Consider the following 26,020-nt stretch of genomic DNA (forward strand, 5'->3'; position numbering starts at 1 on the left):
ATATCATTGACAGCCCATTATGTATGGGCTGTCAAAAATATATAATTTCTATGAAAATGTCCATCACAAGCTGGCATGGTGATGTTCCCTGCGTTAGATTCATCTAAAATGGGAACAGTCACATGACGATACTTAAACATTAAGCAGGACGATCAGTGGGGATTCCAAGCAAATAGAAACTAACAGCCTTTCTCTTCCTGGAAAGTTGGCTTGCTGAAATAGAAGCCATTGTTCTTGCATCAATACAACTGACTGGTAGGCAGGTTTCTGAACTGTCACAGAATGAGTAGACAGAAACGGTGCCATCTTATAATGAGCATTAGTGAGGACACGGGCGGCCTTAGTGATCTGGGGGCCCGTTTCAAGAGCTAATATGAGGCCCCCATATGCACCCCACCCTGTTACAATTCACCGGCAACAAAACACCAGCCGGAGGCGGGCCCCAGACTGGGATGCCAGTCAACAAAAAGGACCCCCCTGAGGTTAGGAGCCCGTTTCAATTGAAACGGGTGAAACATAGCAAAGGCCGCCACTGAGTGAGGACCTACTGTATAGGAAGCATAGTGCACGCATATCCAAGTGCCCAGGTGCAGGACAAACAATTCAATTAAAATGAATGAAAGGTTCCTGATGAAGATCTGTGTGTGATCGAAATGTTGAATGGAGCAATAAACAGTGCGGAGCATATTTGGCCAGTGGTTTTGATTGGTTGAATACTTTATTAACAGTTTGCTAAAAGTACAGAGGTACCGTTATACAATAATGCTGTTTCCATTGAGGTCCTATGTATTCAATTCATCAAGTGTGTGCAGACCGTATTCTTTTTTAATTAGTGAGGACCAATCATATGAGTTTAGGTTGAAAATGGGTGACGTGCTCCTTTAATCGTTTACCTGGCAATATACTGGGATTCTGGTGTAAACACAACTTTATTGGACCATAAACTTTTTATTTTTTAATAATCACATAAAAATACATCAACACAATGAACACATCTTACTGAACTGCTGGTGAAATTATATTAAAAAAGGAAAAAAAAAGGCCTTGTGCTTCTTCTTATCATTATTAAACAAAAACGATGTTCTCAGAGAAAACAAAACACGCAAATATATATTACAATCATAATCAACAAACTTAAGATGTCATCTATGATTGCAATGTAAAGTTTAGCACCATGACCGTGTCCTCTGTTAATAGATCCAGGTGAAACTAATCTTTGGTGTCTTAAATTAGACCTTAATAATTTGAACAGTTCATTGACCAGAAATGAAACTCTGTCTGGATTATACAGTATATCATTGAAACAATAAAAAAATATGTGACATTGATATAGACTAGAACATAAAACATGTACAAATCAGGACAGACAAGCAGTTAGTACACAAAGTTACAGCTAGTGTTGGGTCGTTGGCCAGCTATTCGTTCGAAATTATTTGTTCTTTTTGGTGAACGGGAACGAACTCGGTCCTCAGACGCCTGGCAAAAGTTGGCATTTAGTTCGGCACAAACTGTCGGCCGATGCACACATTGTTGTGCAAATAAGTTCGAGCTGTTAGGCTGGCCTAAAAGATCCTGCCAGTGTTGCCAGGACTGCTTATTATAGGCAGACTTCCTGTGAAGTCGCTTGTAAATATTCATAGTTGCGGGTTGCTTTTGTTTGGGCTTGTTTCTGAAGTGAAGCTGCTTATTTGGACTTGCTTTCAAGATTCTTTTTGAGAATAGCTGATGCAAAAGGGCTCAAGTGGTGAAACTGGTAGTTTCTTTTGGGCTTGTTTTCATAGACCTGGTCGCTTGTTTCACTCACGGAATCTGGCAACACCGGAGCCAGCTCGTACCAAACCTTTACCCCCCTCTCTCCCCACGGCTATCGAGTCGGCTCTACCGGTCGGCCCAAAGACTGAACCTGCTCGGTTTCTCATCGACGGCAATCTTCGAGTCCCGACCCGACGACACAGCGCTATCGACGACAGGCTGTCGGCAAGAGACGCTTTCGAACGCTTTCCAACTCCGAGTCGGCCCAAAATCGGTGCGGTGGAGAGCTGCCTTTACACCTCAAAGAGGGAGAGAGAGCGTCCAATCAGAACACAGTTTGAAGGCACTACAGTGCAAATGTAAAAACTGGAAGAGACATGGACCAAACCTGGAGACAGTAAACTGTCTGTCTGTCTGTCTGTCTGTCTGTCTGTCTGTCTGTCTGTCTGTCTGTCTGTCTGTCTGTCTGTCTGTCTGTCTGTCTGTCTGTCTGTCTGTCTGTCTGTCTGTCTGTCTGTCTGTCTGTCTGTCTCTCTGTCTGTTCTCTCCCAAATATTCTCTTTCATCCTTAGTGTAGAATTGGAACAGTGGAAGTCCTTGGTACCTCATTGAATGTCCTTATTTTTAAAGTGGTTTTGTGTGTGTGTGTGTGTGTGTGTGTGTGTGTGCGCGCGTGTGCGTGTGCGTGTGCGTGCGCGTGCGTGTGCGTGTGCGTGCGTGTGTATGTTATGCAGTGTGTTAGGCGTGGTTGGGTGCATGTCTCCTGCGGTGCAGTTTGTAGCGATGCAGCAGCTCCTGGTGACTTTTCTTTTGTCTGTTGTTCTTCTTGAGAGCAGAAGGTCTGGGCTGGTCTCCTCTGCTGGAGGATCTACTGCTGCTGCCTGTATAGACAACATGGTCACATCACATGCATATATGACAGTGGTGGCAAAAATACTCAAATTTTTTACTTAAGTAAAAGTATCAATACTGCAATACAGAAATACTCTGTTACAAGTAAAAGTCGCCTCTTAATGGGTTAAAGATCTACTGCTGCCTGCAGACAACATGGTCACATGCATATACGTTACAGAATAAAGGAAGACGGGGAGAGAGACAGAAATAAACATGTTGATGAATGAATCTTACGTCTTTCACAGTGTGGTCCATCGTAGCCTCTACACTGACAGCGGAAGCCGCTTCCTGATAGGATGCAGGTGCCGTCATTCATACAGGGGTTGGGCTTACACAGGTTCACTGGCTTCTTCACCTCTGATTGGTGGACAGAAAGATCAGGGAAGTCAGCCAATCACCAAAGCACGTGGGACAACTTTTGTTCTGTGACATATTTTCAGCTTTGAGAATCTACTGTGTCCAATGGGTTGACATGTTTACACGCACGCACGCACACACACACACACACACACACACACACACACACACACACACACACACACACACACACACACACACACACACACACTCACACTCACACACTCATTGTTGTGGAGAAAAAAATATACTTTTAAGGAAATGGTAACAAAAAAGTGTGACACTTTTGTTCAGACAGTAGGACAACTGAGGAGAGACAGACAGTAGGACAGCTGAGAGACAGACATAGTAGGAGAGACAGACAGTAGGAAAGCTGAAAGCAGGATATCCTGCAGTAGATAGTATATAGGATGAAGGACATAGGATATAGGAGTATGTAGGAGGTAGTATTCCCAAAGATGCTTAATTTAGGAAGATAGCCCAAGCCACGCTTCGCCACTAGAGGTGAAATGGTAGACAAATGGTCTCCTAAGTGGGCGGTGTCTGACAGCAGATTTTGTGATTGTCCTGTGTTTGCTGGTGCCAGATGACACAAGAGTGTGTTGCTGGGGAAAGGAGAAAAGAAATGTTGATAAGTTATCGACATTTCTTTTCTCATTTTCCAAGCATGGGAATCGACGATAACCAAGTAGCTTTTCTCCTGATTCGTCTCTCTGAAAAAAAGCCATTTTAGTGTCAGAATGTTGGGGAAATTATGTGGCTTGTGACGATGGGGCTAAAGTATCGATCAGAAACAGTGTTCACGTTCACTCTCCCATTTGAAATAATAGACTCCAACCTGCTTCCACTCTCCTAAAGAGGCGACCACCTAATGTCACACAGAAACGGGAAGTAAAAGCCGGTTGGGCAGTCTTTCTTTTTTATTTACATTTTTGTGTCTTGGGTGTTCCTCACCTGAACACAGCATCTGCACCAGAACGTCCTCAAAGTACTTGAGGTCCTCGTAGAAGGGCACGGCGATCATGTGCTCCTCGGTGCCGGCGATCCTCAGCAGCCGGTCCTTCTGCACGTCGCCGATGGCGACCACGAACAGAGACACGCCGGCGTCGCGCAGCTTCTGGGCCGGCACGGCCGCGTCGTCCCCCCCCGAGCCGTCAGTCAGCACCACCACCGCCTTGTTGACGCCGGGACGAGCCCCCCTGGACACCGTCAGCACGCTGGACTGGACGGGCAGGACACGGTTGTTATAGTTGAAGGAGCATTTCACGCATTTTCATACAGTAATTGGTCCTCACTAATGCTCATTGTAAGATGGCACCATTTCTGTCTACTCTGACTGGGGACAGTTCAGAAACATGCCTAGCTCTGGTCCATAGCCTAGAAGGAGTTCTCCTTAAGGCTATGGGACTTTCGAGCTTTTGCACACGCACCACAAGCTGCACAGCCTCTCGTCTGCAGTAAAAAAAATATATACACTTTCGCTACTCACCAAAACAAAGACGGTTTTATAAGTGGGAACACTCTGAGCACCCCACCTCACGTCTAAAAGAAAAGTGTATTTTAGACGTGAGGTGGGTCTATAAAACCGTCTTTGTTTTGGTGAGTAGCGAAAGTGTATTTCTTATTTTTTTACTGCAGACTGTGGTGCGTGTGCAAAGGCTCGAAAGTCCCATAGCCTTAAGGAGAACTCCTTCTAAGGCTATGGACCAGAGCTAAAACATGCCTACCAATGACATCATCGGTAGGCAGGTTTGGGTGTATTATGGAATCTTATCTTCCAATATTTTTGAGCTGTGCCAATTTCAAGCCTTGTTGCGATTTGACGCATTGTGAGCTTTCAGATCTGTTATTTTTCAGAGCATTTTGAATCACGCCCTCTGACTAATCCATATTACTATAAAAAACTGAAACTATCATTAAAACTAATCAAAATGAAACTAACAACAAACTCACTTAAAACCAATCAAAACTAAACAAAAGTCAAAACGGAATAAAAATGCAAAAACAACGTAACAACCTGGACGTGGAGCAGGGCGGCGCCGGTAGAAGCGGCCCCGCCCATGTAGGCGGCCTCGGCCACGGCCTTGAGCACGGCGGAGCCCGAGTCGTGAGCGTCCAGGCTGAACACGGTGCCGGCTCTGCGGCCGTAGGTCACCAGAGCCAGCTGGGCTACGTCACGGTTGACGTCGAACTGCACGCTGACGCTGCGCACAAAGTCGCGCAGCGCGGCGAAGTTCTCGCGACCCACGCCGCCCGAAGCGTCCAGGGCAAAGACCAGGTCCACCGCTTGGCCCAGGCATCCTGAAACACAAAGTACAACAGTACTGTAGGAGTGCATCCAACTAATGATCCAAAGAATCCAGGGGGGAAAAGATTTTGATTGTACGACCTAAGATTCAGAGTTATAATTTGGGATGCAAGGGTTCTTCTTTGACCTACTGGGAGAGTGTGTGCAACGTTTCACGCAAAAACATAATCTTAATTTATTTTGTGGTTATACGGCCGGAGACATTACCAAAATAGTGGAATAGATGAAGAATGAGTGTTAAACTCATTAACATTTTGGCATTGTTAAGTCTTATAATTTCTGCTCTTGAGCGTGCTCTTACATGCTGGGGGATGTGTACATGCTGTGTACACATTGCCTATCCTTATTGAATCATCTGTTCCCACCCCAGAATCATGCTGTTCTCACCCCAGTAGTGTAATAGCTTATGTCAAGAGTGTGACCTCGGCCATTTTATGTTGTCTAAGTCAGAGACAATGTGACTTCGGCCAATTTTGTTCTGGCCCAAGTCACATTGACTTGTGACTTGGGCAAAAAAAAGTCTGGAGTAAGTGACTTACTCAAGAAATGATTTGGCCTAAGTCAGGTTTACAACAGCGGTATTTGAATGTCATTAGTCATATATTGTTATAAACTTTTTGGGTGAAATGATTAAGAAATATCATAGTTTGTTTTGGTCAAGTTTTTCGGTTTTCTAAAAAACAAAAAGACATAGGTAATTATTTTAGCTAGGTGACATAGTTGCAGGGTGATGCACTTTACCAGCAGGTGAGCTATCAGGGTGTCTAGCACTAGTTCTGTAATCACTTTCAACCTCCCCTCCCTATTTTGGGCATGTCATTATAGGCAACATTTTTTATGAATATTTGTTTTATTTTAACCAATCTGTATTGTGCATTATGTAAAATAAAACATACAGTATAGTACATGTGCAGAGGTTGGAGGTGGTCTCCTCTCCCTACGCTTCCATTGAGACCCTGTGGTCAGGTAGGACACCTACTGGTTGACAAGTGGTACTACAGAAGGTCACGTTTAAATCATCCTCTGCTATAGTGGGCTTTCTGTTCGAGCTCGAGTCAGCAGTACAAATGTTGGTGCTCTTGCAGGGGCCCTGGGTTCAAATTCCAGGTTGGACACAAATGTAGCAGAATGCAACTTTAAGTGGTCAAGTGTAAAAATGAACTACAGTATACTGTAGTGTACCTTGGCTGTCCACACTGCAGATCTTGGCCTTGAGCTCAGAGATCTTGGCATTGAATCTGTCCGCTGTGGGGTAGGTGAGAGTTCGCTGGGGGTTGCCGGTGATGTTGTTGAGCTGGCCCTGTAAAGGCAACGCAACAGATACTTTTAACCACTTAAACCCTCTATTCGGACTTGAATTACATTATATTGTTTTTTTTGTTGACACCAAATTTGCTTGTCAAAATGTTTTGGCAAATGTTCCTCCCAGAATAACAAGTGGTTAAATGCTGGATATTCAAATAATATGGGGGAGAAAAATGCACTTCTGTTATAATTTGACATTCTTATAAACAGTTAATGTGTTTTTAAAATGTTGGAAAAAGGTGTCTGAACAGATACATCTGCCCCATCTCCAACATTCAGTTAATGATGTTCAGGAGTGGAGGAAGTGCAATCTGGTAAACTCACCTAAACTTCCTATAAACAAATACAAGCATACTTAAATCATCAATACACATTGAATTTAACCTTTTATAGTAGAGAGGCTGGCAGAGCATTGAAAATGTATCTGCATCAATAATACAGTGTACATCTAGCAGCTTCCTCGTCATAGTTTTTAGTCGATGAAATCAATCCATTCAAACTGGAAAAGTCATTTTCGATCTGTATATTGCAACATACGTTTTTCAGAAAACTTTAGAAAAGTGGTTTAGAACAGCGTTTCTCAAAAATAGCAGATATACAAGCTCACAGCGCACCACGTCTGCTATTTTTGAACATTTTTGAAAAATCTTGAAAGTGTTTGAAAAATGTCTAATCATTTTGATTTTTTCAACACAAATCTTCCATTCTAGGGGTCCCTGGCACAAAACATTTTCAGCCCCACCCACCGTCCCCTTACCTTTAAGGACTCTGGACCCACCCACCGCACCCTTACCTTTAAGGACTCTGGCCCCACCCACCCACCGTCCCCTTTCCTTTAAGGACTCTGGCCCCACTAACCGTCCCCTTACCTTTAAGGACTCTGGACCCACCCTCCGCCCCCTTACCTTTAAGGACTCTGGCCCCACCCACCCACCGTCCGCTTTCCTTTAAGGACTGTGGCCCCACCCACCGTCCCCTTTCCTTTAAGGACTCTGGCCCCACTAACCCTCCCCTTACCTTTAAGTACTCTGGCCCCACCCACCCACCCTCCCCTTACCTTTAAGGACTCTGGCCCCGCCCCACCCACCGTCCCCTTACCTTTAAGGACTCTGGCCCCACCCCAATGAGGAAGATCTCTCTGTCCCGGGCGTACTTGGCTGGCTCCAGCACCTCGTCGGCGGAGCGGCTGGCGGTGAGCAGCACCACCACGCGCGGCAGGTCGTCCGACACGTCGGCGAACACTGGCGCGCTCAGGAAGCCGTGGCGCGTCACGTAGCGGAGTGCCTGGCCCGCGTTCGTCTCCCCTCCCATTGGCTGGAGGGCGTCCACGGCGTTGAGAAGGCCCCGCACGTTACCCGTGAACTTCCCCACCTGCGGTGAGGGAAGAAGTTAGGTTTATTTGTTTTACTTGAGTAAGAATACCACAATGTAGAAATACTCTGTTAGGAGTAAAACTATTGGCATCAAAATATGCCAATATGCCCCATTTCACACATTTTTTCGAAAGCAGGGGTCTTCAGCAGGGGGTCCTCAGAGTTACTACAGGGGGTCTGCCAAAAATCTTTGTGTGATAGGAACTACAATTCTTTTACATGAACTACTTGAACCCTAGCATCCCTATTCTGGGGGGAACATTTGCCGAAAATAGCAGATCTACAAGCTCACAGCACATCAGCGATGTGCTGTGAGCTTGTAGGTCTGCTATTTTCAGCAGGAGGGTTGGTGTAGAGGGAAACAAAGAGCAGACCAAGTACAGAGCCAAATGTCAAGTTTGAGTGGTTTTAAGTGTTTCTGAAAATGCATACAAAATGAATACAACATATTAATAGAAAAGATTATGTGTAATGAAAATAAATCTATGAAAAAGTTTGATCTGCAACACAATTCTATACAATAGTGGGGGTCCCTCTTTAATATCTCTCTCAGCTAAGGGGTCCATGGCCTGAAAAACGTTGAAGACCCCTGTTCTAAAGTTTTCAAGAATGTTCTAAATCTTTCGCAAATATAAATAACAAGCTCACAATGCCGCTGTGACCTTGCAGACTGGATATTTATGAATACACTAATTATAAAATAGGGCTTAATTGGTTAATATACGTTTTGCAATAATAATCTGAATCTACAAAGCACTGTAACTAACTTGAGTTTCCAGATACAATATTTACCTTTGAGATGTAGCGGAGTAGAAGTACAAAGCATTGAAAACAATTTGATACCCAAGTAAAGAAAAAGTCCCTCAAAATTGTGCTTAACTACAGTACTTGATTAAGTGTAGGAGAGACAGACAGTAGGTCAGCTGAGAGGGAGACAGTGTAGGAGAGACAGATAGTAGGACAGCTGAGAGACAGACAGTGTAGGAGAGACAGACAGTAGGACAGCTGAGAGACAGACAGTGTAGGAGAGACAGACAGTAGGACAGCTGAGAGGGAGACCGTGTAGGAGAGACAGACAGCGGGATGGCTGAGAGGGAGAAAGGGAAGGAGAGACAGACAGCAGGACAGCTGAAAGGGAGACAGTGTAGTGGAGAGACAGACAGTAGGACAGAGCTGAGAGGGAGACAGTGTGGTGGGAGAGACAGACAGCAGGTCAGAGCTGAGAGGGAGACAGTAAACGCAGACCTGGGCGTCCACGCGCGCCTCTCCGCCAAACACGGCCAAGCCCACTTTGGTGGGAGTGTCTGAGCCGATGACGGCCTGCAGGAAACGCTTGAGGAAGGACTTGATCTGGAGGAAGCCCTCCAGGGTGACGGTGGTAGAACCTTCCAGCAGGAACAGCAGGTCCACCGAGCAGTCCAGAGACAGAGCAGGAGCTGTGGACACACACACATATACTAATGAGACCCACCTGCTGCCTCCATTGACAACACATTCTCACAGATAGGCGTCAGTTTGTCGCTGTCATTTTAACTCCCTAATGCGTCACTATAGGACTACAAAAACTAAAAGGTACGCACAGGACAGCTGCCTCGGTGGCTTATCTGGTAGCAGTGCTTGACTGGAAACCGCAACCTCCCCTGATCGAAATACCACAAAATTGTTTTGTTGTGAGGTTAGGGTTAGGGTTAGGTTTAGGCATCATTTTGTGAGGTTAGGGTTAGGATTGGGGTTAGGTTTAGGCATAGTTTTGTCAGCATGCAACGTCGCCATGACGCCCCATCACGTCAAAACTTGACTTTCAGGGCGTCCCGTCATGTCAAAACTTGACTTTCAGGGCATCCTGTCATGTCAAAACTTGACATTTCAGGGCTACTGACAGAGCGGCAAAATGTGACGCCTTGGGAGTGAGAATGGGTCAGTGAGAATGGGTTGCCATTGATGCTACAGTAGCCAATGGCCAAGATATGGCTACCGTTGTTATGTTACATGCATTTATTTGTCAGCATGGGTTTTATCGCCTTCTACAGGCTGACAAGGGAATACAACCGTATTATCAGTTTCATTGTCATTGATTATCAGAGTTCATGTGACCAATAATCCTTTAATCAAGGGTTCATTAGTTACACCTTGTAGAACTAGCGAGCTGAAAAAACTGCATTTGCCAGTGTTTGGATCTCATGGAAGCGTTGTTTGTGAATATCTTTGGGTTATTAATTCATTATAGTTATTATATACATTATAGTTTGTTTAAAGTTGTAAAAAAAGAGACATTTCATGTTATATTATTTCATTGTACATTTTCTTGATTAAAACATTCATAGTGAATTGATTTGTATTTTGAATTGATGTCATAAGTTCATTGTATTTCATATTTGCCACTTAAAATTATTACATGGTCCTTTTTTGTATTTTACAGTTTCACACTCACAGATCTTTAATAAACGGACGTAACATTTTACATTCAAACAAAGAGGACGAGTGTTTGCGCTGGTGATGTGTACTCATACGTGCTCAGGACAGGTGCCAGAATAACCATGCAGATATATCTTGGTCAATCCTTCTCATGTTTTCACTTAGGTTTGTTTTCTTTGACCACCATGTTAAGAATGTAATTTAGATATAGCATGCTATTTAGATAGATGCCAGGTTCAGTGTTTGCCTGGTATCCTATAGCTTCAATGTACACATAGTTATTTCAATAGTATATTGTTTAGACTGATGCTAGGTTCTTGGTTTACCTGTCATCCTAGTTTCTTGAGGCACTACACTGACTCTCTGCATTCTGCATTCATTGTGATTGCCTTGCTTATTGTAAGTCCCTCTTGATAAGAACTTCTGCTAAATGCCTAAATTATAAATAGTAACTGTACATTTATAAGTCATTTAGGACTAGTAACTAACCAGTAATTACTGATTTAAGCTATGTGATTAACCCTAAACCTAACCATAACCCCAAACTAACCCAACCTCAAAATCCTTTGAGCCTAACCCTAAAACTAAACCTTGCCTTAATATGCCTGATCCTAAAATGAACCTTTTCCTAACTTTTGTAACCATATATTACCCTGTTCACATGAAAATGGTCCTCACAATGCCGATTTGTATAGATATACTTGTGGGGACATTAAGGTTCCCACCAGAAGTTTTATTATTATTATATTATTATTATAATTATAATGCTGAATAATGTAACAGTACAGACCACAGTGTGGGTCTCCTCCATATCCAGGTGGACAGACACAGTGGAAACTCTGTGAACCTTCTGACACACATGTTCCACCGTTTAGACACGGCTGAGAGTCACAGGGATCTGCAGGACAGAGAAGCAAACGCTTTCTAGAGTTAGGGTTTAAATAAGATAATATATCTCTGCTGTCGGGCAGAAACCAGCTATCTAAATGTTATTTTATTTTTTTCAGGACATGAAAAAACTAAACAAAAAGTGGAGTTAGGAGGTTTTGTTCATCATTGATAAGAACAGCTGAATGGACCTCAAAGCTCTCAATGAGGTTAGAGGTCAAAAGGGGGTGGAGTCAGCAAAAACAGCTAACTCCACCCCCCTTTGGTGGAGTTAGCTGGTTTAGCAGACAGTTTGAGGATCCAATGGAGTTAGCTGGTTTTGTCAGAAGTGCTTTTTAATACTTTTCATTGGCTCAATATTGTTTTAAATATGAATTTAAAAAATAATAATAATATTTAATATCATATTGTTTATGTCCCTCAAACTTTTTTCAAAAGGTTTGAGCCTAAATCAAGCCTCAGATATACTCATTCTAACTAACTTCTCTCTGGCTTATAAAGCACTTTCACCTGCAATACCACATTGTCCTGTTTGGCACGGGGCACTATTGAGCCAGTTTGTATGCATGTTATCTCCTGTTTCTGTGTGGAAAAAGTAAAAAAAAAAAGAAGAAAAAAAAATATATATATTTTTTGGAACTGCACCCTGACGTGCAAATCAGTTTGGCCTGTTTTGAGACCAATTTACAGAAAACCCCAGATTTGCTGTGAAAGCCTGAGTGTTTAGCTAGGTATTTTGGGGGATAGAAGAGAGGTAGGGGAGACCAAAAACACACAAAAAAGAAGAAAAAGTTCAAATTCATGGTGTAGTCACTTTAATCAACACACAGACGTAAAGGGTGTTCAATAGCACTGATTTATGAAAAAAAATAAGAAAAAGCTCAAAAATGGAGTTAGCTGCTTTCTGCCCGACAGCAACATAAGCAGAGAGAGACAGAAAGAGAGAGAGCAGTGTTTACCTGGACAGATGGTTCGATGGCAGACCGTCTGGTGTCTGATGTAAACTTTGTTGTACCTGTATTAAGCACACACGCACATACGTACACACACATACGCACAAACGCACGCACAAACGCACATAGCTGGACTCAGATGGAATCGACTCACTTGGAATAAGTTATTGGCTGTTATAGAGTAGAAGAAAAACACAGCCAACAATCCTAAATCTCTAAGCATTCACGTTACAAACAGCATCTGTATCCTTTTACAATATTACACCAATATATTCTACATAATACAACATACAACAAATAGTCTGCTGATGTAAATGCAATCACAGAAACTACTGTTTAACTATTGACTGTGAATGCTTTGATTGACCAATCAGGATCACCTATTCAACATACCTTAGGCTCAACCGCTCATAATTTATCTCTGCACTCCATCAGTAATTGCAATTGCTTCCATAATAGTGTTTAATTTTTTTTAGCTTTTATTTTTTTTATTGCATGTTTTCAATAGGTGCTGTTATCGTGGCTTTGTGGCATTTGCTACACTTGCAATGTTTTACTTTTGTTATGTTGTTGTTGCATGTTGTTGACACCTTACTGCTACTATCCTGGACAGGGCTCCCTCGAAAACCAGATCTTGTATCTCAACAGGATTTTGCCTGTATATAAATAAAGGTAAAAGGAAAAATGCCTGCGTCTATGGGAGGTGTATGTGTGTCTATGCCAGGGGGCTCCCCAAATGATTGATGATTTTGAGGGGTCCCCAGATGATTAGCTTAATGTGCAACATTGTTTTCTCACTCATCAGTAAACAAACCACATACAGTGTAAGTGTATATGTCACAGGGAAATTGGAGAACCAGGGAAATTGGAGAAGGCGCGCTCGTTAACGTTTTTCGAGACAGGGTTTATTACGCGAGGCTCGCGAGGAGGAGGAGAAGGAAGACGCTGCGCCGCGAGGCGGGGCTTTGATGCAAGGCAGCGTGATGAGGAGGAGGAGGAGGAGGAGGAGGAGGAGGAGGAGGAGGAGGAGGAGGAGACGGCGCCGCGAGGCGGGGCTTTGATGCGATGCGGACCTGTGTTTTGTTGTTCCCCCCCACATAGCAACCAGGAAGCTTCGCTAGGGGAACGCTGAACACGCGTTCACACGCACACGTGATAATAGTTATTGCTAGTTATCTGCTAGTCGAATCAGCGCCGTCATGGATCACTATCCGTGTGTGTGTGTGTGTGTGTGTGTGTGTGTGTGTGTGTGTGTGTGTGTGTGTGTGTGTGTGTGTGTGTGTGTGTGTGTGTCAGGGAGAAACTAAAACAAATCTTAAAAGCCAGAACACAATAAAAGTATCTTAACTCTTTGACTGCCAGAGTATTTTCATAAAGTACTCCCCCAGTGCCAGCAATTTTCGTGTTTTTTTATTTTTATATTTTGAATTTTTCTCATGAAAATAATTTAAGGGCACATAATATAAAGACCCAGCACAAATCCGCCACTAGAGAGCAGCACATGACTGCTTGATCAGGTCGTTGGGTCTCTCTCACCCTTCTTGATAGATTAGACAGGGAAAAACATGAAAACGGATGTGACGTCCTCCCAGATTGTTTTGATCGCCAAAATTACGATGTGATACACGACGGCGATGACTGATCGTCACCCAGACCATAGATTATAGAAGAGAAACTGTCCGTTTGTCCGTCATACCGTGTGAAAGACCGTTTATTTACCTATTTTGGACGAAAATGACTGGGGAAAAGAATCAAAAACCGGAAACGGAATCCAGGTCATGAAACCGGATGCAGATGTCCGTGAAGTAAGTGGAACTCGAGAATAACATTGAATATTAAGCAGCATAGCGCAATCAGAGATTAAACAATGAACGCACGTCCAGCGCGTCGAACGCGTCGACGGCCAACTGGACAAAGTAGCACTTGACGCGTTATCGCGTCGTCCGCAGTCAAAGAGTTAACAGTCATGCTTTCAATAAACAAAATTGAAAGCATGAGCGCGTGCGCGTGTGCGCGAGTGCGTGTGTGTGTGTGTGGTCGCGGCCATATATGTTTGTGCGCTTTAGTTGGGAAGCCTGGCTCGTGGCTTCCATTTGTGGCTCCCTCTAGTGTTTCCCTCTAGAATTGCTGGGTGGGTGGTATGAGCGCGAGCGCGCCTTCTCCAATGTCCCTGGTTCTCCAATTTCCCTGTAACATATACACTATACAGGCTATCTGTACATTGCTAAAGTCACAATTTAAGGACTTTTAAGGCCTTTAGACTATACTATAATAATAATAATAATAATACTATGTCTAAAGTAATCAACCAATTATACTATAAAACATTGTCAAACATTGGCCAAATTGTGAAATATTACCTGAAGCTCCAAGCTCTATAAGCTCCTTGGCGTGGAAAGGAGTCAAACTAAATGTAATGCCTTAACTCATACAATTCCAAGTGCTTGTCATGATGGAGGGTCCCCAGTTCAAATATGATTTTTTGTCACCTGTAGTAAGGGCACGTGGAGGTGTACGGGGAATAGCCTTTAGAGCCTTTCCAACACATGAAGTTGCCCTGCAGTTCTTTGACGGTCTCCAGGGTCTTCCTCTCACATGGATACGTCTCCACCTGACAGCCTGGAGACAGGAGGGGAATGAGGGATGATTCACAGTTAGACACGAAGGAAGAGAAGAGGAGGGATTTAGGGACAGAGAGAGAAGTAGAGAGGGAAGGGATTCCCTCTTCCTTTGGTGTGTCGCCCAGGTGCAGCCTAAAGCCTAACCTTTAACTTCACAAAAACTATGCCTAATCCTAACCCTAACCCTAACCTCACAAAAACTATGCCTAATCCTAATCTTAACCCTAACCCTAACCTCACAAACACTATGCCTAATCCTAAACTTAACCCTAACCCTAACCTCACAAACACTATGCCTAACCCTAACCTCACAAACACCATGCCTAACCCTAACCCTAACTTCACAAATACTATGCCTAACCCTAACCTTAACCCTAACCTCAGTTACCTCCAGGGTTGCATTGCTCATGGGACGGCCTTGCACGCCGTGCAGGAACCTATTGGAACAGGAGCATGCGCAGGCACACGCATAGATTTAAAACAACTTAAAATTCAAACCTCAACAAAGTTTACAAAGGCTCACACCAGGCGAATTAACATGGGAATGAGCCTAGATGAATATAAATTGTCCATTGTGTGACCTGTAGTGTAGGTGTTAAGTGACGTGCGTGTCACGTCATTAAAATAGAGTGCAACCACGTTCCAATTCAGCATTGCAACACTGGTTACCTCACAAACAAGTGTGTCAACCTTGGCGAAACACCGGGAAAAGACAGAGTCTAGGAGAGGAAGGAGAGAATATAGTTTTAAAGATGTGGTGAAAATACGTTTTTCACACTTTTAGAGCATATCTATCATTAGAGGCCAAATTCATTTTTTTTCTAAATCCATTTTTGTGTATTCTTATGTCTAAAGTCCCTAAAAGTCAATGTATAATTACTTCCTGTAAACTCAAATGGACTGCGTGATGACATAGATAGACCTTTATGAATATAATGTTGATTTCATTCACCGGTTTGTTTCCCATAGCGCTCGTTCCTCCACTCGCACCTGACTTTAATTAAGGAGACAATCTTGGGATGCAAAGATATTTATCTAACTCAAGTTGACAGCCAGATGGAGCATTACTCGTTTTAAACTTAAACATTACACTAAAAATATGGATTCTCTAGCAAATTCCATTCCATAGTAAAAGTTTGCGTGTGCACGAAAGACGAAAATGTCATTTGCAGACAAAACGCAGGGGTGGCCTTACACTTATACAGGCACTTGAACCCTAGCATTGCTATTCTAGGGCGAAAATAGCAGATGCTATTCGCCGTTGCGCCGCACTGTTATTTAGAGCCCTTTGGAATCCAGTCAACTAAGTCTTAATTGGTTAAGTTACCTGCATTACACAGGAGTGGCATCGCACACACTGAAGGTAGTGAGAGTGTTTCAAAGCCCACCTCTTCAATGTGGCTTTCCTACTACACACACCCCTGTCTCACCATTCCACTGTTTTAATTGATTTTATTCCCTAGTCTTAGCCTTTTCTTAGTGTTTATATTCCTAATAAAGTTGAATTTGTCCCCCCCCCCCACCCCTCATGTAAAGCGTCTTTAGGTCCTTAGAAAAGCGGTGTATACATTTGAGATATTATTTATTATTTGTTACCTGCAGGCGTGGCATTACACACACTGAAGGTAGTCAGCGTGGTGTACAGGCCGTTGACAGCGTCGTGGAAATGCTCAGCGAAGAAAACATGGCTCTCCATGGGCTCACTGGCCAGGGCATGAAGCTCCTCCCACCTGGAAGACGGAGAAAGACATGTAGAGATGACCTGCAAGCAAGCCCCCAGAACTACGGTAGAACAGTGAAGCGGCGAAGCCTGGTGGTCAAATCTGAGAATGCACTTAAAATGCTACTGCGCGTGCATCTCCCGTTGTGTGCGCATGCTCACGACGCGTCACGACCCATGGATCCATTCCATTGGTTCATATTGGTTCCATATTGGTTCCTATTCTTACTTCCGGGTGCTTCAAAACGCCACTGAGCACTTTAATAGAAATGAATAGCTGGGGGCGGGGCAATCCGCCCTCTAGATATATTATAACTCAATGCCTGCAAGGCAGTCAAGGTCATGGCACCTCCGTACCTTCAGGACGTGATCCACTCCTTACACCCCTTCGAATTCACTCAGATCAGCTAACACAAGGTGTCTGTCCCTCCCTCACCTACAATTTACAATTACCTGCGAGTCTACAACAACCTGGTCAACGCTCCAGGCATCGTAGACTCTTCTCCCTCTTGACTCCCAAGCTGTGGAATGACCTCTGACCTCCCCTCCCAGTCAGAACTGCAGACTCATTCTCCATTTTCGCCACAGTTTGAAAACGTACCTATTCAGACTCCACCTCACCCCCCTAGCACTCACCTATTCAGACTCCACCTCACCCCCTAGCACTCAACTATTCAGACTCCACCTCACCCCCTAGCACTCACCTATTCAGACTCCACCTCACCCCCTAGCACTCACCTCTTCAGACTCCACCTCACCCCCTAGCACTCACCTATTCAGACTCCACCTCACCCCCTAGCACTCACCTCTTCAGACTCCACCTCACCTCCTAGCACTCACCTCTTCAGACTCCACCTCACCCCCTAGCACTCACCTCTTCAGACTCCACCTCACCTCCTAGCACTCACCTCTTCAGACTCCACCTCACCCCCTAGCACTCATTGTGTTGTACTGTTTAGACACAACCAATAAATACTGTACACTGGAGAGGGATAGATTTCACAGACTGAACAGCCTGCACAACAGAAAGCACAATACATCATGTTTCCATTTATTGCCACACCTCAAGTGCAAAATATGGGGGCTTTAGGGTTGGGAATGGCCTCTAACTTAGGTCTCCTCAATAAACAAACAATGGTGTAAAATAAATATAAAAAGGATGCTATTATCTAAAAGTAATTGTATTCACACTATTAGTCTGGCCATGCCAGGCTACCAAACACTGGCTACATGCCAATGGCTACATCCAAGAACATGTTCAACTCAGTGGCCTTGTGGTTAGAGTGTCCGCCCTGAGATTGGGAGGTTGTGGTTCGATTCCCTGGCCGGGTCATACCAACGACTATACAAAATGGGTCCCAATGCCTCCCTACTTGGCTCTCAGCAAGGCTTACTTACTTGTCATTTGTTGACTAGGGTTCATGACATTTACTATATGAACTTAAGTTGTAAATTATAGAGGCAGACAGTTGACACTAGAGGGAGCTAGAGTTCAGTGTAAAACATTCTTTAACCCAGTGGTTATCAAACTTTTTCTTGTCAAGCACCCCCAAAATGAAATATAGTTGGCAACGTGCCCAGGAAGTAAATAATATTTTTATCCAGGCTAGAGAGAGTTATCGCAGAAAAATTGATTCATCTTAAAGTAAGTAAAAAATGTCACCTTGAGTATATTTGGTCTACAAATGTTTCCTTTAATGTTGCTGAGCTAAAATCCACATGGTTGTCTGCATGTATCTGTTCTTCATCAGTTTACATCGTTTTAACACACTATGCACGTTAGTTCTGCTCTGTAAACAACTCCAAAGCAGTGGAGTGCAGAGCGGCCCGATTGTAACACGCATCTTTTTAGGTGTAATCAATGTATTTTCCCATGGAATTCACTCAAACTGCCATCCGGTAATATTTAATGAATTCCTTAAGTATGATACATTATCTTCTTTGGTATGAAAACAATGTAAAACAGTTGCTTGAATTAAATATAATTGATTTAAGCTGAAAACGATTTGTTTAATGTGTCATGCTCTGTGTCATGCTTGCACAGGTAATCTGAGTCACACCGCCAAACTGAATGCAATATCATTGCAATAAATGGTAAATGGTTCATCCTGAGCTGAAGCGTCTAAATTAGGGGTTTTCAACCGGTGGTCCGCGGAGGTATTGCAGGTGGTCCCTGGCCAAGCATAAAAATAAAAATAAACTTTAGTTTTTGTTTTACTTTTAATAACTTACAGGAGTTCTTACTGTATGGTGTGTGTGTGTGTGTGTGTGTGTGTGTGTGTGTGATATGAAATGTGAGCTTACCATAATCACAGTAATCCTTAATCATATTCCATCATATTCAAATAAAATCACTGTATTTTATTAGATATTTTATTGATATTATAGCTATTTTCTCCAGCTCCCTGCGGTGCATGACCCCCCCCACCACTATTGTGTGGGGTGGGTCTATGATGGACCCACCACGCACAATAGTGGTGGTCCCCAGGTTGCTCTTAGTCAGGATGGTGGTCCCTGGGTCAAAATCAGTTGAAAACCCCTGGTCTAAATGAAAAGCTTTTGCAATGTATATATTTTCCGCGCTTGCTCTTGTGTACATTCACGTTTAGTGAACGTTTTTTTCCAAAGTCCTTCAGACGTACCTGGGGTACCGCAGGCCCACAGCGAACAGCACCACCCCGCTCTCCTTCAGCTGGGCGGCCGCCCGCGCCACGTTGCCTTGGGAGCGGCCGTCCGACAGCAGGATGGCCATCCTGGCCACGCTGGAGGTGTTCCGGCCCCCCGGGAAGCCTTTCCTCAGGAGCCACTTCATGGCCAGACCCGTCTGGGTGCTGCCCCCCCTGCAAGGCACACACATCAAAGGGAAAAAAAACACAGGTTGAGTCATAGTGAATCCAATCCACGAGTTTCTAGTGTCCCACGAGGCCTCAGTGGTGGAAAAAGTACTCACATTTGTTACTTAAGTAAAAGTATCAATACTGTAATGTAGACATAGTCTGTTACAAGTGAAAGTCTGGAATTCTAAATTTACTTGAGTAAAAGTACAAAAGCATTGGTATCAAAATGCACTTAAAGTACCAAAAGTAGAAAGTACTCGTGCCGTTTCACAAGTTATCAAATGTATAAAATAGCAGATCTACAAGCTCACAATGTGTCGCAAGGCATTGTGAGCTTGTAGATCCATAGGGCCATATTGGAAATAAATTGGGCCTCTTCCTTACTTCTTTCACAGGTCTTACCTTATCAAATTATACTAATGAAGGCTCTGTTACACTTAGTGTAGGCTAGCATGGTTCTCAAACTTTTTAATTTCAAGGACCCCCATAACTCTGAGAGTGTACAAAATGTGTACACTCTCAGAGTTACACACCCGTAAGGGTGAAAAAAAAATTTTCCACTTACTTCACACACACCGGGATCCGGTTTCATGACGCAGATTCCGTTTCCGGTTCTAATTTTTTTTCCCGGTCATTTTCGGGCAGAATAGGGAAAAACACGGTTTTTCACACGGTATAAAAAACGAACGGAGAGCTCCACTTCTATTTTCTTTAGTCCGGGTGACGAACAGTCATCGTCGTCGTGTATCACGTCGTACTTAAGGCCGATCAGCGATTGTCGAAAACGTCACATCCGGTTATGACGTATTGAGTGTTTGAGCCTGTTTGGGGGGGGGGGGGGGGGGCGAGTGAGTCAGCGAGGTGATCAAGGTGTCTATTTTCTGCTCTCTGCTGGTAGATCTGTCGTATGTGTTTAAAACCGCAGTCAGACAATTTATTTGAATGAAAAATTACAAAATAAAAAAACATGCAAATCGCTGGCACAGGGGTGAGTTATGAATAAACTCTGGCAGTCAATGTGTTAACAGCAAATTTTACGTAATACTTCGCCATACAATGGTGCCGTGCGACAAAAGTTGTGATATATTTATTTAATTCAAATTATTATATTTTTTATAAATAAATACATTTTAAGTTTTGCTTAAAATGACACCAGGTTGAAAGTAGTTATTTATTATTAGTAATTATATATTATATATTATATACTATATATTAGTAGTAATTATTATTTTGTTGTTGCTTTTTCTCCCCAAGTTAGTCCTTATGCCAATGAATTCCTCTCCACACACATGTGTGTGTTGTCACTGCTGTGTTGTCACCTACCAGTGAGGAGCCCCCACCGTGAGGACGTAGGGCCTTCGTCCTACTCCTCCCGCCCAACACTCCCCTGCTGACAGGCTCCGCCCCCAGCCCGTAGGAGTACATGCAATGACCAATACCACCCTCCCCGCCCGGCTTCCCTCCCCCGAACAATTGTGTTCGTACGGACGCCCGACAAAGCTGGATGCACCACGGGGGACTCAAACCCACAACCCCTGCGGTGGTGGGCAGGGGCTTTACCACTGCGCCACCCGAGCGCATTAACCCTTTAAGACCGGGAAAGCGTCGGTGTCATTTTAGATTTCTTTGGCTATTCAAAAATAGCAGATATACAAGCTCATAGCGAGCTTGTAGATCTGCTATTTTTGGAAAAATCGTAAAAATGTGTGCAAATCTTTGAATATATATATGTTTTTTTAAAGCGAACATTTGTAACTCAAATCTTTGCTTCTGGGGTTCCCTGGAACAAAATATTTTGAGATGGGGGTCCACGGCTATTTTGGGTGGTCCTTGACATGAAAAAGTTAGGATTTAGAAGACATTTGTAGAATCCCCAGAAGCAAAGATTTGAGTTACAAATGTTCGCTTAAAAAATATTATATATATATTCAAAGATTTGCACGATTTTTCTCAAAGAAATTGCAAATCTACAAGCTCATAGCGCGGCACTCGGTGCCACGCTATGAGCTTGTAGATCTGCTATTTGACTATATTTCAATAGCAAAAGAAATCTAAAAATGACACACAGATGCGTTCCCGGTCTTCATGAGTTAAGGTGTTTATTTAATCAAATCCTAAGTTGTTTAAAGTCCTCCTGTTGTCGCTCGACCCACGCGTTTCCCAGAATACCGTGTGAACCCTGAATGCCTTCCTGCTCTATCCCACATGGATCAGTCCTTTAATTATATTTAAACCCACCATTAGTCTTTTTCCTCAGCGTATTAATTTAATGGGCTGCAGGAATGTGAACTCGGCCGGACGGACGGGGTTCGGACAAGACGTCTTCATTCGCTGTCAGCAGTAGCAGGAAGCTGACACAAACACGTATTGTATGTGCTTGTAAAACGATGGGGTTTCCTCGACAGATGCGTGAAATCACCATTTCACGCCTACCAAGTGTGACGCTGGAATTTCCTTTATTTTAAATAGGGCAGGAAAGCTGGACTTAAAGTAACGCAGAGCTGCTGCTGCGAAGGCAACGGTTCTCAAACTCTTTCATTACAAAGACCCCCATACCTCTGAGAGTGTGCAAATCTCTCAGAGTTACAGACCTATTACAGGGTCCATTTGGTTCCAATAGGCTATATTGGAAAGAAATTGGGCTTCTTCCTTACAAATTATACAAATTAAGGCTCTGTTCTAGCCATAGAATACGACTCTCGTAGACGTATTTTATGATTCTGACATTTTCAATCCCCTCAAATCCCACTGGACTTTCAGCTCCTAAGCCCGTAGGTTGTCCAAACATGTACAAATGCAAAAAAATATAATCCATATTTTTCCTTTTTTGAATTGAATCCCGTCTTAATCCCGTCTGTCTTCCCCCCCCCTCGTTTACTTCCTGTTAAACAAAAAATATGATTCCGGATACGCTTTGTCACTACCGGCCATTGTGAATTTCCGACGGAATCGGCCACAGACGGGATTAAAACACTTCTTTATTGAAAAATATGGATTATTACATTAGACTAGAACCCCAGTTAACATTTGGGGCAAGAGGGTAAGCACCATTGTTTTGCATTTGTACATGTTTGGACACCCTACAGGCTTAGGAGCTGAAAGTCCAGTGGGATTTGGGGGGCTGGTCGCTACAACTCTCGTAGATTGAAAATGTCAGAATCATAAAATACATCTATGAAAGTCGTATTCTACGGCTAGCTCTGTTCCATTTAGTGTAGTACTGTTGTACTGGGAGCTGACCTGTACAACCACAGTCTAATACTGTTGTACTGGGAGCTGACCAGTACAACCACAGCTGACAAGTATTACCCTAAGGAGAGGAGAGGAAAGGAAAGGAGAGGAGAGGAAAGGAGAGGCGAGTTGAGACGAAAGGAGCTGACAAAAAACTATTTGTAATGAAAATCATTATTACTCTCATTTACCTGAGAGAGAGGGAGGGGAGGGGAGGAGAGGAGAGGAGAGGAGAGGAGAGGAGAGGAGAGGAGAGGAGAGGAGAGGAGAGGACATACTTGTAGGATATCTTCTTCATGTTTCTCCTCAGTTCCTCCTTGGTAGTATAAGCGTCCAGGGCAAACTCTAGCCGAGGGGCGGAGCCAAACTGAATCAAACCCACTCGCACCTGAACCAAAACACAACTGATTTAAAGTTATTTTTAAGTTTTAAGTTATTTTCTTTGGTTAAAACAAGTGTTAAATGGCTCTATATCCTGATAGTACTCATTGCTATAGGGTGTTTGTTCAGTGATCGGAGTCTCCATGTCTCTCCAGCTCCTTATTAAACAGAAAATGCATTTTCAAATGGGTACATACTCTCTCCTGACATTTTGGACCCCACCTGAAAATGTATTTTCTGTTTACTAAAGGGCTGGAGAGACAGGGAGACCCCTGTTACTGAACAAACACTCTATAGCAATGATATACCAGAATATAGTACTTTAACCTTTTAATAAAACACTTTTTTTAACCAAACAATATCACTTACCCTACCTTTAATGTACATAATGAGACAGACAGAAGACACACACAAACACAGAAGCAGACATACTGTACGGCACCTTGTCTGGTCCTATGTCGAGGGCCTGGCAGAGTTTGATAGCGTAGTGTTTGGACCTCTCAAAGCTGCCCTTCCCCACACTGTACGACCCGTCCATGAGGAAAACCACATCCATGGCCGCCGAGCACTGCATCACTACACACACACGCACACACATACACACACACACACATACGCGCACGTGCACACACACGCACACACAATTTTCAATTGAATTCAAAGGAGCTTTGTTGGCATGAGAAAACATACATTTACATTGCCAAAGCAGGTGTCAAAGCTAAAACTATTTGAGAAAAAACTGGGGAAAGTATGTACAGTTGGAGGGGGTACAGCATTGTGTAAACAGAGCTATGTGACATTGCGATGTTATATATATGTTACAGGGAAATTGGAAAACCAGTGAAATTGAAAAAGGAGCGCTCGTTTTCCCCCTGTGTTATCGATTCACTTTGATTGCGACTGGTGACGTTAATCTGTCTATGTAATCAACTCACCTGTTACTAGGCAATTCTGTAGAACCAACACTAGAGGGCAATGCAAGCCACTCTAGAGCCCCCCCCCCCTTCTATCGACATAAATAATAAAAACGATAGAACTTGCACAAAAACAGATTTCACCCAATTTTACTTCTGTGAACATGTGAAGTAGGGGTGTGCCGACACAGTAATTTCACGATACGATACGGTACACGATATTGGGCTCACAATATCGATACGATACGATATTATTATTGATTTATTTTTTCAATTATTATCAACATTGGCCATCATCTTCAGTTTAAAATTGCTTTCTTTATAAAACACATAAAAAAGTGTTTTACACACAAAAAGAAATACAATTATACAAGCTTAAGGAACAAGTGAAGTAAGTTCTCACTATAAACCCCTTTGTTTCAGAGGACATATGGACACTAATAACAAATATAATATAAATGTTGCATACATATAAATTCCACTAAAATCATAGTCATATTCTTGTCATCTGGGCTTTACCAACCAAGTGTAGCCTAGTTATTAACAGCTTGAACAGAATATCTATAAGCCAGATAGGGTTGCTTGTAAAAAAAATCCATGACTTTGATGCTATAGATTAGATGCAGGCCTATTTGACAGTGCAGAAACATAATTGCCTTGATGCATGTAACATTAACGAGCGTCAACGAGTGTCAGCTGGACACAGACACACACACCTGCCCGCTGCAGTGTTCTAAACTGAAAGTGACTGGAGTCTCATTTCTCTCCAAAAGCGATATGATAGAATATGATTGAAGGATGAAGGATTACTGTGATTATGGTAAGCTCACATTTCATATAACACACACCATACACTAAGAACTCCTCTAACTTTCATTAGCACCCAAACTTTACAGTACTTGAGTAAATGTACTTAGTTACTTTACACCCCTGCTGTTTGGGAAACTATCCGGAAACGATTGAAAGCGCCGTAGCTAGCACGACGGGAATCCTTGACAAAAGGAACAGATCTATAAGCCCATGATGCACCATGGTGTGACGCATTGAGAGCTTATAGATCTGTTCTTTAAGCCCTGCCCACCACTGCGAAGGTCGTGGGTTCAAATCCACTGTGGCGCATCCGGCTTTGTCGAGCGTCCATACAAACACAATTGGCCCGTGTTCGGGGGAGGGAAGCCGGGGCGGGGAATGTGATATTAGTGACTGAACAAACTCCTACGGGCTGTGGGGCGGAGCCTGTCAGCAGGGAGTGTTGGGCGGGAGGAGAAGGACAAAGGCTCTACGTCAGGGTTCCCCAATTAGTTTTCCCCAGGGCCAAATGATGTCTAGGGTACCAAGCCAAGGGCCACAACATTGCACAACCAACAGATTGGGGATTGGGGGGTGGCGTTCCCGCTACTCCAGTGACAGTGCAGATACCAGTGTTGTTGCTGCTCTTACCTCCATTATTATAATTATTATTGGTTGTGGTAGGCCTACTCATAATTTAGCCCTGGGATTTTTTAATTAATTTTTTAGGTTTTCTGACCTCAATTACACCCCAAAAAACTTTGTTGGTGAGGGCCAGACAGTTGCCCCTCGCGGGCCGCCTATTGGGGAACCCTACTCTCCGTCCTCCCGGTGGGGGCTCCTCACTGGCAGGTGAGTCAGTAGGATACAACAGCAGTGACAACACACACATGTGTGTGGGGAGGATTTTTTTTAGTGTTACTTTTAGTGTCAAATCTTTTCATGGCAAGGAGCCCCAAATGTACACATACAGTACTAGCCCGCAGACCCCCATTTGAAAAGATATGCCAGGGACCCCCATTGGCGGCAGTCGCTCTAAAGGTAGAGCGGCTGCTTGGGAACCTGACGTTTCTCAGTTCGATCCCGGGCTCCCCCAAAGTGTCCTTGAGCAAGACGCTGAACCCCTAATTGCCCCCAAGGAGCACCTTGGTGCCTTGCATGGTTTCCTCCGCCGTTGATATGTGAATGTGTGTGTGAATAGATTAATGAATTAAGTACAATTTTGAGGTATTTTTACTTTACTGGAGTATTTCCAATTTTTGGTACTTTTACTTCTACTCCG

At 43.5% G+C, this 26,020-nt stretch overlaps 1 protein-coding gene across 2 annotated transcripts in view; it reads right to left on the reverse strand.

The window, feature by feature from the left end:
- Window positions 1-770: 770 nt before the first annotated feature.
- Window positions 771-26,020, reverse strand: part of vwa2 (von Willebrand factor A domain containing 2) — a 44,237-nt gene continuing 18,987 nt past the window's right edge. For both annotated transcript variants that reach the window (XM_080454467.1, XM_080454468.1), the window contains exons 4-17: window positions 23,478-23,611; window positions 22,933-23,042; window positions 19,229-19,426; window positions 16,463-16,596; window positions 14,735-14,864; window positions 12,252-12,307; window positions 11,195-11,302; window positions 9,235-9,425; window positions 7,715-7,987; window positions 6,494-6,611; window positions 5,021-5,304; window positions 3,958-4,225; window positions 2,881-3,003; window positions 771-2,633 (exon numbers count right to left, since the gene is read on the reverse strand). In XM_080454467.1, coding sequence (XP_080310593.1) covers window positions 2,491-2,633; window positions 2,881-3,003; window positions 3,958-4,225; window positions 5,021-5,304; window positions 6,494-6,611; window positions 7,715-7,987; window positions 9,235-9,425; window positions 11,195-11,302; window positions 12,252-12,307; window positions 14,735-14,864; window positions 16,463-16,596; window positions 19,229-19,426; window positions 22,933-23,042; window positions 23,478-23,611 — 2,270 coding nt within the window. In that variant the 3' untranslated portion in view covers window positions 771-2,490. The remainder of the gene's footprint in view (window positions 2,634-2,880; window positions 3,004-3,957; window positions 4,226-5,020; window positions 5,305-6,493; window positions 6,612-7,714; window positions 7,988-9,234; window positions 9,426-11,194; window positions 11,303-12,251; window positions 12,308-14,734; window positions 14,865-16,462; window positions 16,597-19,228; window positions 19,427-22,932; window positions 23,043-23,477; window positions 23,612-26,020) is intronic.

This window comes from Gymnoscopelus braueri (assembly GCF_963280865.1).
Source record: "Gymnoscopelus braueri genome assembly, chromosome: 17".
NCBI classification, from domain to species: domain Eukaryota; kingdom Metazoa; phylum Chordata; class Actinopteri; order Myctophiformes; family Myctophidae; genus Gymnoscopelus; species Gymnoscopelus braueri.